At 36.0% G+C, this 14,857-nt stretch overlaps 2 protein-coding genes across 2 annotated transcripts in view; one reads left to right on the top strand and one right to left on the bottom strand.

Annotated features, from left to right (window-relative positions):
• Positions 1-1,849: 1,849 nt before the first annotated feature.
• Positions 1,850-2,835, top strand: LOC107188783 (protein LLP homolog). The gene is made up of 3 exons (XM_015577140.1): positions 1,850-1,961; positions 2,235-2,409; positions 2,485-2,835. The coding sequence occupies exons 2-3, from the start codon at positions 2,250-2,252 to the stop codon at positions 2,721-2,723; spliced, it is 399 nt and encodes a 132-aa protein (XP_015432626.1). The 5' UTR covers positions 1,850-1,961; positions 2,235-2,249; the 3' UTR covers positions 2,724-2,835.
• A 289-nt stretch (positions 2,836-3,124) lies between these two features.
• The window catches only part of LOC107188766, a 41,751-nt gene continuing 30,018 nt past the window's right edge, over positions 3,125-14,857 (bottom strand). Inside the window, exons 5-9 of the mRNA XM_015577120.1 lie at positions 13,705-13,830; positions 9,699-9,788; positions 9,495-9,574; positions 6,142-6,249; positions 3,125-3,292 (exon numbers count right to left, since the gene is read on the bottom strand). Coding sequence (XP_015432606.1) covers positions 3,125-3,292; positions 6,142-6,249; positions 9,495-9,574; positions 9,699-9,788; positions 13,705-13,830 — 572 coding nt within the window. The remainder of the gene's footprint in view (positions 3,293-6,141; positions 6,250-9,494; positions 9,575-9,698; positions 9,789-13,704; positions 13,831-14,857) is intronic.

Here is a 14,857-nt window from a genome sequence, read left to right as displayed (position 1 = left end):
CATTAATTCGTATTAATTAGAATATTAAGATAATATTAGTTCTAAGCTGAAGGACGAAGACAATCGACGAGGTACCTTAGTTTTTTATAGGTTTAGGCTCAAGAAAGAAGTTATCCGCCGAGGGATTTTAGTACCGATAGTATTACATAGTTAAGATTTAAATTATTTATAAGGTTTATTGTGAAAGGTCGGTAGATGCGGAACTTGTGATTCCATCTACCTGCCTTGGGCCTCCACTCGCAGCAACCTCCTCGTGGTGAGGCCTGGGCAATCGGTATTGTCATCGGTAAAGTACTGTAAACTGAAGACAATATCGAGCTAATGGCTGCGAACTTCGAATCTATCTCATAAAACCACGTTCTATATTACATCGAACTAGGATTATTTTAGAAATCGATATGAGATTCAAAGTGTAAAAATTTCTAGTACTTTGAACGTTTTAGAACATTATTCAAGATAAAGATGTATGGAACTACTCAAAATTATTTTAGATTCCTTTTCCTTATTCTGTAAATTCTTTGATTGGAATATGAATGCTGCTGGAAGTATGAACATTTTCACAGGACAATGATATAAATGGAACTTTAAAACTTTTTTAAGTGTTACAGTGATATTTCGTTACATGTTCCATAATGTCAATAGATTTCCCCGCAACATCCATAATTATTACAAATGTCAATATAACGAAATATCTTTTATGCGATGTTTGTGGTGTAATAAAAATCTGTGTTTCGATTACGTTTTTGATACGTATTACTCACTTATGTGTAATAATATAGAATAAAAATATACTGTCAGTCCGATATTTGAAAATATACATGCGTTCGTTGTCACTGTTAAACTGTTGTAATAACAGTGGAACAATAAAATAATTTACTCAAATGTACATAATAATATATATACATATTCATAAAAACAATATTAAGCGGAATAACTTTTTTGTACGCGAAAAAAAAACCAATAGGTCCGTCGGGACTGAAACCCAAGACTCCTTTCTAATACGTCTACTTTACAGTGAACGGACGGAAGGGAATCCGTTCACAACCATGGGCCCTTCGATGATTTTCCGATGTACCGAACACTCATAATCTGACAATATTGTACTTTAGACTCGACAACACTGTAGAAGTTAAACTAGTTGCGCTCGAATGGATTTAACGTAGTTCACAAATTCACCGTTTTTATAACGTAGAGGACAGCAGAAAATCCCTGACTTTTTACACTATCGGTAGTTTAGAACATGAGACACAAAGTCCCATAAGATGATAGGTCTATCCTATACCTCGTCGGTAGTGATACGTTAGTTTAGATTAAAATGTGGAGAAGGGTCAAGGAATACCAATACGCAAATATGTCGTTATGTTTCCTGTCTCGCGTCCCCTTCACAAGAACCCGCGGCTGCCCGCCACTTGTCCGTGCGGGCAACATGCCCGAGCGGGCTCGGTTGCCCATCATTGTACTAAGCTCTCTAGCTCTGCTACCTTACCGCGCTGAAGTCACTGACACATATTTATCACACATAATACTTCTGACCACAAGAGCGTGGTAATATATTTTCACACTGAATCGGTAACGTTGGGTATTGACACTGAAATGGTAAGGGGGCTTCTGACACCCTCGAAGCATGGGATAGAAAATTACATTGCATGTTAGGTCTATTCTTATATCTCGTCTGTGTTAATATATCTCGTATGTGACTGTACATAATATTTTTTGTTATTACTCTTTAATACCGACTAGATGCAAGTGTAATGAAGAAATATTGATTATCGTAGTTCTAGTCTAGATAGCACCACCAATCAGGTTAAACGGAAGTCGACGATACAAACAAGTGTAAGGTTAGGTTTCATATTGTCAGTAACGTTTACACAACACGTGATCTTTCATATTTTTGTTTAATTAATACAGTATTTTAAAGAATTTCTGAAGAGAATAAAGTACTTAAATAAGTATAAGTTAAGGTAATAATTTGTTTCTGTTTAAGTCTGTTAATGAATTTACAATTTCTGATTCTTAAAGTTCATAATCGTTTAAAGTTATGGTCCACATTAAAATATATTAAATTACTTCAAATATTTTTTCACTATATAATTCATCAAGTGTATGACAATTCAATTTCCAATACTAGTCTTAATTTTCCGGTTAATAGTACAAAATTATTTTTTTATTACGAAAAAAGGTTTATGTCACTTGTAGTAAATATAGTTGTTACTTTATATTTGCGTTGTTTTTAGATACAAAACAGTAAAATGGCAAAATCACTGCGCAGCAAATGGAGGAGGAAGTGCAGAGCAGTTAAAAGGGAACGTTATGGAGAAAAAGAATTAGTAAGGTTAAAGAAAACATTAGGTCTCACAGAGAATGGATCACACGATAATGAAATGAAGGACATATCAGAAATTGTCACTGGTGAGGCGAATTTTTTTACAATGTATTATTGTTATGTTTTATACTTTTAACTAACCTGTTTCAATTTTTTTATAGTTGTGGATGCAAAAGCACTAAAAGAAACTGCAAAGACAAATAACACAAACATGGATGTAGATGGTGGTAGGATCTATGACAAGAAAACAATGCTTGATCAATATGGAAATTATCCAGTATGGATGAACAGCAGAAAGATTGCCAAACAAAAGAAGGGTAGAGCAAAATCACAGAAAGCAACTACAAAATCAAACAAAAGGTTAACTAGGAGACAAAAGAAAGCAGCTAAGCAAAAATAATTTTTATATGACACTGATAGCACTATTTGATGCCTTCTCTTTTGACCATGTATGTAATAAAGTGCAAACAAATTCTGTTACAATAAAATTCTTTATCTTCATTTTTACACTTACCAACAAAGAACAATGTGATTAGTATTACTTAAAAACAAATGAAACTCTTTATTTTGCTGGACAAATATATATGAACAGGAATAATACATATTCTTTTGTTGTTTTATTATAAACTGGGTACAAATAATCACAAAGATTATTTGAGTTACACTTGTATGATAGATTCAACACATTACAAAAGCTACATAAATGGCAGTGACAGTGTTAACATAGAAATTTTCTTATATAAATATTACATCTATGGGCAATGCACAATATTTTTGATATTCATATTTCTTACAACGATGTTAAAAATGTAACGTGCCACTGTTTATTGGCATCGCAGTTCTGCAACGTAGTCTCAAACGATTTTCCAATTCTATCACTCTGTTTGTCAAGTGTTGCATCTTTCTGGTTTCCAATTCATATTCCCGTAATTTATTCCTCATCTCGTATATTTCTTGTTGCATTAATTTCTGGTAACAATTATATATACTTTTAAATCAACAATATAGCATTATTTAGGCAAATATCACCAACGAAACACTCGATGTAAACGAAAGTAGTGACCGTCGTATTTAAAATAGTATTATCGTTTTATTGCCGTTTTTGGCGACAGAAAATTCAATTATTACCAAAATAATGGAAGGTAAGGAAAATTGTCCAGTCCGCCAAACCTGCAAAGCCAAATTTTGTCCAATGCTTGTCATAAGGTTGTGGCTACAAGTTTGACGCAAGATTTGCTTATAAACAACTTTCGCGCAAGTTGGCAGCAATTCTTGCAGTTTATTTGTGACACATTGGGGTAGATCAGGGGTGGTCAACGTATGGCGCATTTCATCATAAAACTTCCTCCCTTAAGCGAAGTAGATCCTACCCCTATCCCTATTTTCCAACCCCAACCATGAACGTAAGAAGGTAGAAAAGGTGCTTGAGTGGTATGGCGCATCTGAACTCGCATGTGAAAAAATTGGTGCATGTAGAAGGTTGGCCATCACTGGGGTAGATCATGATCATGGACATAAGAAATAGGAATAAAGGGACAAAGCGTAAGTAAGCTGGGTGAAACAATTCCGGGGAGCGGAGAACACACTTACGCGGTACGTTGAGCCACACTGGTGATTGGTTGTGATTAGGGTTGAATCGATACCGCCAAGACATTGGTACTTTTACTCATTGCTAGTATTGCATGAAGGTATCGATACTTACTCGGTATCGAAACAAAAGTATCGAATTATATTTTCCTAACCTTGATACCCAACGCAAAAGTTGTTTATAGCTTAAGAGAAAATAAAATACAATACTGTACTTTAAATATTTATTTAAATTTTTACACCTAACCATATATACCTATATTATTATAATATTGAAAATATTCAAATACACACTGCTTAATTATTAATATAAACAACATTCTTTTGCGTTGAAAGTAATTACAATATCAAATGTTGATGGGTCGATACTCGCTCCATTCGATACGAGTACTTTTTTTCGATACCTACTTGGTATCGCAACCGTACGCATCGATATCAAAAGTACTCGGTATCGAAAAACAAAAGTATCGAGTAATGTACTCTTATGTACTTGTATCGATTCATCCCTAGTTGTGATCACGCAAGCGCATGGCGCAATCTTGTTTCCATCGAGTAAAAGTGTGCCCAGTGTAACCAGTTGTTGTGGTAAGGGATTATTTTGAACAAAAATATTTATATCTCCAAAACGGTTGACCCTTCGACCTGTGTTTACTAAGGTCTTTTTACTCAGTACAGTGTGTCCTATGTATCATATAAATATTGAATGGTTTTTTTAATACCCTTGTATATGTATATACAGTACATCATTCGTCATATGTATATAACTGTATGGTATATATACTATATGTATATGTATGTATATGTATGTAATATTTGAACACTTGTATAATTTCAAGGTATGAATCAATTACTTTTTATGTTTTTATAAAATTGTGAATATTTTTCATATTAACTTGTATAATTGTTTTATACTAATGAATTGTATTATGTGAATTTTGTTTCATTGACGACAACCGTGAATACGTGTTCCATGCACTCCCACACGATTCAACCGAAATACCGTGAGATTTTCAGAGGAATAATCAGAGGAAAGAAGGAAGAAGCAGAATACCTGTAGTTATAGGTAGACTGCGGCAATTTATCCAAATTCACAACTTCACATACTAATACTTAAAAATTAAAACCAAGTGGACTTTGGATTCTGTACTATTAGCTTTACAATTAATTTGGCTGTACTATTAAACTTTATTGATACCTTTATTTTATTATATTTTCCCAGTTAAGAAGTGCTATGAATGTATAAACATCCGCAGTCTAGTCATAAGTGTGAAATCTAATATTCTTATTGATTTGAAATTATAGATGAACATGTAATTACATTTTTTTCTTAATTTTTGTATTTCTTGTAATATTTAAAGATTTCAAACTATTCACTAATAATGTATACAATATAAGTTTGTTTCATAAGAATTGTATAAATTGAAAAATTGTAAATGAAATTGAAATTTAGTAGAAAATTAATTATATTAATAATAAAAGTATCGTAAAAATTATTTATTCCCGTAAAAAAATCAATAATAATCAATTATGTCACGAATACTTAATTTCATTCTTAATTGCACTATAAAATATACAATTATATTTATTTTCTTATAGTGCAGACTCCTCTCGATTATCGTCTGGTTTGTTCTACAGTCTACACGATTATTGTCCAAGCGTTATCCCCACAACGTAGGGGGGAGGGAGGCGCGGATCCTGTCAAGCTCATACTCTGTTGCCCCTTTGCTTTTGTTGCCGAGGCACGGGCTTCGGGCAAACAACGAATTTATGAGGGTCTGAAGCATTTTTCCCCATATGATTATTGTCCCGGCACGGATCCGAGTTCAGGACGATAAACGAGAGGAGTCTGTATAACAAATGTTTATACTTTCAACAGCCGCCATGACAGTGGGATCGTGCTGCCGCCTATAGTTGCTTGAGTTCCCGAATATATGCACGTCCATATAAAATTTAAATGGCTGAAACTGCGCAACCCTTGTACCGGTTTTGCCCTCAATTTCACATAAATCATGTTGCAAGACTTTCTACTAATTTGCTTTACCATTTTGCTAGCTAGCGTTGCCTACAAAAACCAAGACAAATGCGGAAATAGATGGCTATGGTTTTGTACACAACTGGCTATCAGGATGTTTCAAGTAACAGACGCTATAGCAATAAAACGATATCAATAGATATTTTCGATCGAAAAGTGGTCATTACTTTTGTATACATTTAATATATTGGGTACTTACTACATTTTCTACAGTCCTTTTCATTTCATTAATGTTATCCATGACAGACGCAACTTTAACACTCATTTCGGTGGTCTCGGTGTCTCTTTTTTTTCCCTTTGCAAATAGCTAAAAAGGGAAAATAAACATTTTATCGATACTTGACCAATTAAACTGTAAAAATAATAATGCTTTGCATAGTAATTATAAAACAGTTATTGCATACCCAGATAGCATATGACGTCTTGAAGACATCCATTTTACAGCTATTTTAGGTCTGGACAACTGAATGTCCTGATTAGTAATAAATACGTCTTTACGACGTCTAAAAGCGCCTTTAAGACGTCAGTGTAGACTAGTGATGGGCAACCGCGCCCACTCGGGCACGTTACCTGTACGGGCAAGTGGCGGGCAGCGCGGGCTTCTGTGGAGGGGTTACGAGGCAAGAAACGTCACGATATATTTGTGTATGAAGCACGGTCGTATATACAGGTCCGGAAACTTCCGTGGTGGGAGTGATCCCTTAAAGAAACAAAGTGTACTTTCGAACTTTGCCACGAAGCGAGGGCACTACAGTCTTTCGATCCAGTCATGGACCTAGGACTACGGGAAGGGTTTTTTACCACTTGGTATCGGGGATTACTGAAATTTATGCCAAATTAACATTCCGTTTAACATATATTTCAGTACTTGAAATAAATTTTGCCAAGTGATACTACCGTTTTCTTACGCCACTTTTTCCCCCAGCGGAAGCCGAGTTTGCTTGCGAGCGTACGTACACAACGATTGCAGCGCTGTGTGGCTAGCGGAAGATTCATGAAACTTTCGGTCTTCCTTAAGGGATCACCCCCACAACGGGACTTTCGGACCTGTGTATACGACCGTGGTATGAAGTGAGTGATAGATACACGCACTGGCGTTGTCCGCCAGTGAGTTTGGCGGGCGCTGTTTTGCCCATCACCGGTGTAGATCATAGAGATGTGTGTATAATAGACTGCGCGGTCTTATGGTAGGGATGAAGTCGGCACTAAAGAGGGAAAACAATAATTGGAAATGCTTCCCTCTCTTTTTAATGCCGCTGTTGCTGGGGGATTCTCCTACGGCTGTGAGGAGGTATCGCCTGCGTGTACACTGACGACCAAACTCGGCTTCCACTGTGGGAAAAAACGGCGTCGAAGAAAAGTCTTCTACCACCTGGAAAATTTATTTCAAGTACTGAAATAAATGTTAAACCGAATGTTAATTTAGTATAAATTTCAGCAACTCCCAAAACTAAATGGTAGTAGGCCCTTCGCCAACTTCACTTTTTCCCCTAGCGGAAGCCGAGTTTGCTCGTCGGTGTACACCCATGAGCAAACCCGGCTTCCACTGTGGGAAAAAGCGGCGTTGGAAGAAAAGTCTTCTACCACTTGGAAAATTTATTCCATGTAGTGAAATAAATCTTAACTCGAATGTTAATTTGGCATACATTTCAGTAATTCTAAATACCAAATGGTAGGAGGCCCTGTCGTTACGTTACTTTTTCCCCTAGTGGAAGCCGAGTTTGCTCCTCGGTGTACCAATCCTTGAAGGAACCTACAACCCGGAGGGTGCTGCGTGACGGCGAAGGGCCCGACACTCGGTTGCCGGCCGTCACGGAGACACGTGTGATAAAAAACTTTAAATAAAGCATCTGGCCACAGAGTGGGGAGAGTCGATGGACTCTCTGACAAGAGGACTGTGTCAAGAGACACAGCACTTACCACAGAACCTCGAAAGCGATCGCAGTCAAGTTTAATATAATATTTGTAACATACACGACACACCATGTGGTATCAACAAGATGGATGCCCAGCACATTATTCATTGATTTCGCGAAGGGAACTCGATGAAAAATTTCAAAATCGTTGGATTGGACGCGGCGCGGCGGTCCAATATCGTGGCCAGCTCATTCATCTGGCGTGACACCTAGATTTCTTTCTATGGAGAACATCGAAATATAAAGTGTGCAAAGAGTTACCACCTACACTTCAAGACATGCAACAGCGAATTATTGCAGCCTGTGCATCAATAAGTGTTGACGTTATAAGACTTGCACGTCAACCAGTCATAAAAAGAATCCAGTGTTGCATTGAACACCTACTATGATCTTATGTAATAGGTCGGTCAACTCTTTTTAAGCTCCCCTATGATTCTACAAAAACAAAAACATACCGATCCATTTAAAAAAATGGAGGTGACCTTGAAATATTCAAACTACCTCCGCCTGTAAAAAAACTATTTGTGCCATTTGATGGCTCTCTTCGTACTGTGCAATTTTAGTTACACAAACATTTCTGTGAACCTTTTAGTTTCGAAAATATCTGAGGTGGTAATAGTTAGTGCTCCATACTGTACACACACACACGTATATATATATATATATATGTATTAAAATGTGCCTGTATAACAAATAAGTAATATAATATAAGTATTGTATAAATATATCTCTGCAATATTTGTAAATACACGGTGAATGATATATTTTACCATGTATGGTATGTAATAATATTAAAAGTAAAATCAACTGTAATCAAATTTTAAATACATATATACAGTGAATAGAAGTGAATTTTTATTAAGTTCGATTTTACTTTGATAACCCTTTACTTGGATAAATTTATATTGTAATTAATCAGTATCGATAACCATATTAAATATGCCCGAATAGCGTGTTTTAAAGAGCTGTATTTAACCTGATTTAGATTCGATAATACTTTTCACAAGCTATTCAAGACGTCTGGAACATCTGGAACAGACGTCATTAAGCTGTCTTTAAGTCGGCTGTGTACTATCTGGGTATGCTGTTCCTTCGAGATACATAAACTATTATAGGAATCTAGGAATTCAATTCTAAAATATCAAATATTACACATTTAGATTTTGAGATTTTAATAAATTTTACTGCACATATATACTCCAGTTCATAAATATTAACACATTAATAATTAGCAAGTAAATAATTTTTACGGGATCTTGGAGTTCGATGGGTCAACCCATATGCTAATACAAAATAATAAATGTGGCCCAAAATATATAATTTTTACAAAACATCACATTTCTTTTTGTATCCACGCCAGGTGTTATCATACTTATGAACAGGTGTTTACTTATTACTTAATATGTAAAAATACTAAAATTTTTACAGTATTAATAACTTTCAGTGTATTATTTACCTTATTCAATGGAAACTAAATCAATACGATACAACGAACTTACGATTTAAAATAACAGAAAGGAAAGAAATAATTTTCAAATACCCCATTATTCGTGTTTCTAGCGGCGCTCAAAGTATACGTACGTATCTCTTCTTTACAAGTCAAATAACATGTACAGAGAGCCTTTGTCCGGCGTACCTTTTCAAGCTTGGTGAGCCTTTTCAGTATAATCTCGTAGTCCTGATCGAGGTCATTGTCAGCCACCTCGTTCTCCGTATCTGTAAAGGGGGAACTGTTTGATATCGCCGTGTGAGAACGGAGCACGGTGTGTTTCTTGCGATGCCTTCGCATTTACGAAATACGTGAAACAAACCGAAGACAGACCAAATTCTATCTACGAACCGTGCGAGGAAACTGACGGACGCTTTGTTGTCGTCACTTCATGGAAATCATCCTCCAGGTCCCGGGCCTCGAACGCGATGTCATCGGTATCTGAGAAAAATACACACGTAATCGTGGAAGCAAACGAACATTTGTTCATGAACAAAGCAAACCATCCAATTAGTCATACTTAAAATTTACATTAAATTGATAATGGTTGTAAAGACATAAAGATTTTATGTAACAACGAAATATTTTTTTTTAGTCGATAGCATGTTAAGTTGTTCATATATTTCGCTTTGACTTAATTTTGTACCCAATTGTTGCGGTATAAAAGAAAAGAGGATTCTGTACAAAGAGTCGAAAAAGTGAAAATAAAATTTACATTTTAACCTCAAGAATATCACACTAGCGACAAATATAATGCAGACAACTGATGAGTAGCATAAAATACAAATATATGACTTCTAGCGTTTACTATATTTAAAATTCTCGAATCGTTAAAAAATTTAACACGTGTTTAATTGTTTGAATAATAATGTGATTAGAACAATTTAACTCATAGAAACGTTACAGAAAATTGGATCGAATGTCCGCCATTAGGTATACATCCTAAAATCCTTCAATCAACTTCTCTCAACTATACCAACGAATCCTACGTAAATCGCGTAGGAGCTCAAGAACAGCGGCAACAATCACAGAAAAACATTGTTTGCTTGTCCCGCGAAAATACTGTGGGCGTACCAAGTCTCTGAAAGTTGAGAAGAAAGATCGCGACCACGACCTCGAAAACTGGTAGCCATTCAAAAAGCTGTTCGTTGGCATTGCAATGTATGGGTTTACGCGAGTAGCATTTAAAACTTAACACATTTTGCATCGCATCTACCATTTATAAACCTTATGCTTAAGGGGGGAGACTCCGTGGGTCGTAAGCTGAGTCCAGCGCTCACACAAGTAACGGGAACCATGTATGTATACGTCGAGTAGCATTTAAAACTTAACACATTTTGCATCGCATCTACCATTTATAAACCTTATGCTTAAAGGGGGAGACTCCGTGGGCCGTAAGCTGTGTCCAGCACTCACACAAGTAACGGGAACCATGTATGTATACGCGATCTACGAGTGAGACAATCGATTTCGTAAATAGCAAAATACGCCTCGATAATTGCACAAATAAAGTTTTCGCGGGTATAGAACTCACGGGTAGACTTCACTACAGGATGGTCTGGTCCATATAAACATCAATAAACACCATTCGTTGAAAGAATTGGAATTTCAGAGAGTGTGCGATTGAGACAGATACCGCTGTAAACATACAAGATGGCTGCTCAAGTTATATTATGTCAAATATCACACGATTTACTTGTTTTCTCGTCAAAAGCAGGCCAGACCACCCTGCACACCGCTATTACACTAACGTAGAAATGCGATTTTTGTCATTTTATCACTTCAGGAAGGCACATGTTGGTATTTACGATTCGACGGGTCTAGACTCAGGAATATGCAGTGGTATAATTCAAGGATTCTCCGCTAGGGGCGCTTATGCCATATGTCAGCAAGTCGGTAAATGTAACCTCGCAACACGAAAGGAATAGTGCCGGATCGTATCGAGAGTTTTGTTACGCTGTTGCCATATGTTTTCCATTACAATTCTGCCGATCAAGGGGATCATCCGGGGAACGATGGAATACCTACGGCACGTGGCGAGAATTCGATTCTCGCCGAGCCTAGTAAAAGAACGGCGTGAGGGGAAGAGGTCCGAGCATTAACAATACGTACTAATGTGTGCAATATGGTGGATCTTATTTTTCGACCATAACTTTTTTTCACGCTGCCCCCTAAATTTGTTCCATTTCACGAAAAAATAATTTGTGCAAAATTTAAGATCGCTGAACGTCGGGAAGACGTGGCACATCGTATGCGAAGTTTTGAAATAGAAGTAACTGCGCGCGCGGTAAACGTAAAGAGTAGCGTGTTTCTGAACATGTTAATGAAACATTTTATATTTTCAGGACTATAACATACGAGTTTACATAACATTTGAGTTTATAATTAATACAACTCGAGCGGTAAAGTTATATTAGTATGGAAAAAATATATCTAAATCTAAACTAGAGGAAACTAATATATCGATAATACTACGGATTTCTGAATCGTGTTATGCGTTCAAAATGAACTACACAGATTCATAAAATAACCGTATATTAACTGATCAGTCTTTAGTTACAAATGTGTTGTGCAGTATTGTCGCGTAGTAGTAAGTAATAAGAAAATAATAACAGTTACCGAAATAAATATGTGCTCGGTGTTAACGTACTGGCGATGCGGGGGTTGCGAGTAGATTTTACGGAATAATGCCAAGTACTAATTCTAGCTGAAATACAAATAAAGTGATCGCGGTTTACTACAAGGTTAACTGGATTCGAAAGGGAACTTTAGCCCGATCTCACTGACGTAATGACCAATTCACAAGAACGTGACGCGACGTTACTCTAAAGGCGATGGTACAATTTTAATCCCCCGAGGGTTGAAATCAACGGGTTTATATAAGCCTAGAAATTGGTGGGGATGCTATAAAATTTCCATATACGGAAATCTTTGACGGTTGAGGTTGCGTCATGCTTTCTAGTTTTTTGGTTACCACGCCGTGGGAACGGGTTTAACTCCCTCGCTTAGTTGAGAGATAACGAAAACGTAAGGGCGTTTTCCTTTGCCGGTTGGGAGCTCAGACTATTAGAGCGAGAGGTATGCGAGTAAATTCTTCATACGTAACATACCATTTAAAATTACTCTTTAGAGAAATTGTTATATATAAAAAATACTCAATTCTTGAGTATAAACAATTGGACCAACATTCCTTTCACAGTATTTCTGTATGCCATGTTTCCAGCTCTGCAGAGTACTACGAGTCAATTATACATCTCTAATGTGTCAACTTTAAATGAAATCAAGTAAAACGCGGCTGTTACAAGCACTGCGGATAGTTCATTATATAAACGTTTCACACTTACAGGATAGTTGTTATAATGAGCAATTGTATTTAATATTGATATGTTGCTATTGAATTTAACCCTTAAATGCATAGTGTTGCCAATTGGAAAATTACCTATATTTCTTAATGTAGAATAGTAAACACATAAACACTTACTGCTTGGCTACTTGAATGAATATACAAGGTAATTCACCTAACGTGACCACCTCAATTACTGGTACATTATTGGCTGTATGCAAAAATATTTTAAACGTTGGCGTCTATCTACAAATAGATTCTCACACCAAAAGAAGCACGACCACACTGGACATTAGCCTGGAATCGAAGATTCAGAAATATGTAAATTACCCACATATATAATGGCTTTACACATGCAAAATACAAAAAGTATAGAGTTACACTATGTCTAAACAAAAATAATAAGTGTTTCAGAAATTTTCACGACAATTTAGTTTTGCGATTTGTTTATGTATGTTCTACATGTATTACAGCCATTTGAGAACAAACACTTTTTTCAAATAAAACAATGCAAAAGAATGAAATGGATACTTTTCATAATCTTTCTACAATTTTATGGCACATAAATCAGCAATTTCAAATGTTTTATTATGTTTGAGAAAATCATACATTTAAGGGTTAAGGCCGAGATGTTCGTAAAAATATTATAACTATATGTAATAAAATCTAATAAAAAACACTAGCAAGCGAGTATATGCATTCTTGCATGTCCATTAGCATGTACGAAACTCGAATGTATACGGCGAAGAAATTTCACTATTAAAGTATCGATGTTGAATTTTGTTATCTTTTAGTCCATTCACAAGTGACAACTTCATACGCCTAAATCACGAAGACTGAAAACAAAACTAATCTTTTACGTGATCTAAGTATTTTTACGTGACCGACGCGAAATGTGTTCAAACGAGCCGATATTGTACGTATTCGTTGGTATCATTAGTCATCGTCCTCTACACGATTTCGAGAACAGAGTCATTTACTTTATTGTACTAAAACGTTTCAATTTTTACTCACCGTTTTTTCGACAGGATTGACCGTCTTTCTGTAGCTGAAAACCGGACCTGCAGTGACACTCGTAGGTCCCAAGTAGGTTTCTGCATAGTTGATCGCAGGGCTTCTCCGTCACGCACTCGTCGATATCTGAAACGTTGGCGGGACAAGTTATGTTAATTCGTTGAAAATTAATTGCAGAAATGTCGCAGCTGCGGCTGATCCATCGTGAAATCCTTCGGTTTCCGGGGAGTATTGCGCAAACTCTAGGACAGCTTGCGTTTCCGTTGATCCGGCGAATTTCTCGAAGTAAGCTCAAGGATTTCAATGAATAAATTATGGAAATTTAAATTAGTTATTGAGTTGGTGTTTTATCGGGGAGAAGTATGGCGCGAGGAGGAGGGGGGGGGCTGAGATCACCGATGCCGTTTAAAGTAACTCGTTTCTTCCTTTAATAAAAGAAGTCGATCGGGAATGCAGAAAGTATTGAGAAAAACAGTTTCTTAGGGGGGGGGCTGAGATCACCGATGCCGTTTAAAGTAACTCGTTTCTTCGTTTAATAAAAGAAGTCGATCGGGAATGCAGAAAGTATTGAGAAAAACAGTTTCATGGACTGTTTAAATAATTTTCGTATTCTTAATCAGGAGAACTTTCAGTTGTAATATATTCTAATAATCTTTTTATCTTAATGCATTATAATGTAGGACGGAAATATTGTACTTTTGTACAGTTTGATGGAGTTTCATTGTAGATATACATATGTACATACAATACTCCGTTTCAACTGCAAGAAGAAATATAATCCTTTGTAAATAAATTTTTAAAATGCTGTGTATAAAGGTGTATGTATAATCTCGTACTGGCGCTTAGGAAAATGTTTTACTTATATGTTTTGTTATTAAACAAACTTGAAAATTTTGCAGATACGTTGTATGTTTGTCAGTTTTATCTGCTATTTATATCGATCAATTTTTAACCTTTAAACTAAATACTACAAAGCATTAAACAGTATTCTAAAGTGAATATTCCAAAGTGAATAAATATTATAAATATAAATATAAATGTTCTAAAGCGATGAAACAGTTTGTTTATATGCGGTGTTAAGATCAATAATGTGATAGAATTTTCATTTAGGCTATATCGTTGCTCCCGAAGATCCAAGGTATTCTTATATTGA

The sequence above is a fragment of the Dufourea novaeangliae genome, unplaced genomic scaffold, assembly GCF_001272555.1.
Source record: "Dufourea novaeangliae isolate 0120121106 unplaced genomic scaffold, ASM127255v1 scaffold108, whole genome shotgun sequence".
Classification (NCBI taxonomy): domain Eukaryota; kingdom Metazoa; phylum Arthropoda; class Insecta; order Hymenoptera; family Halictidae; genus Dufourea; species Dufourea novaeangliae.
This window is presented reverse-complemented; position numbering and strand designations above follow the sequence as displayed.

Bases quoted from the DNA above. Each gene is read 5' to 3' on its own strand.
- LOC107188783 (XM_015577140.1), top strand. From the start codon at position 2,250: ATGGCAAAATCACTGCGCAGCAAATGGAGGAGGAAGTGCAGAGCAGTT. The intron at 2,410-2,484 runs GTGAGGCGAATT...ATTTTTTTATAG, and splicing joins CATATCAGAAATTGTCACTG to TTGTGGATGCAAAAGCACTA.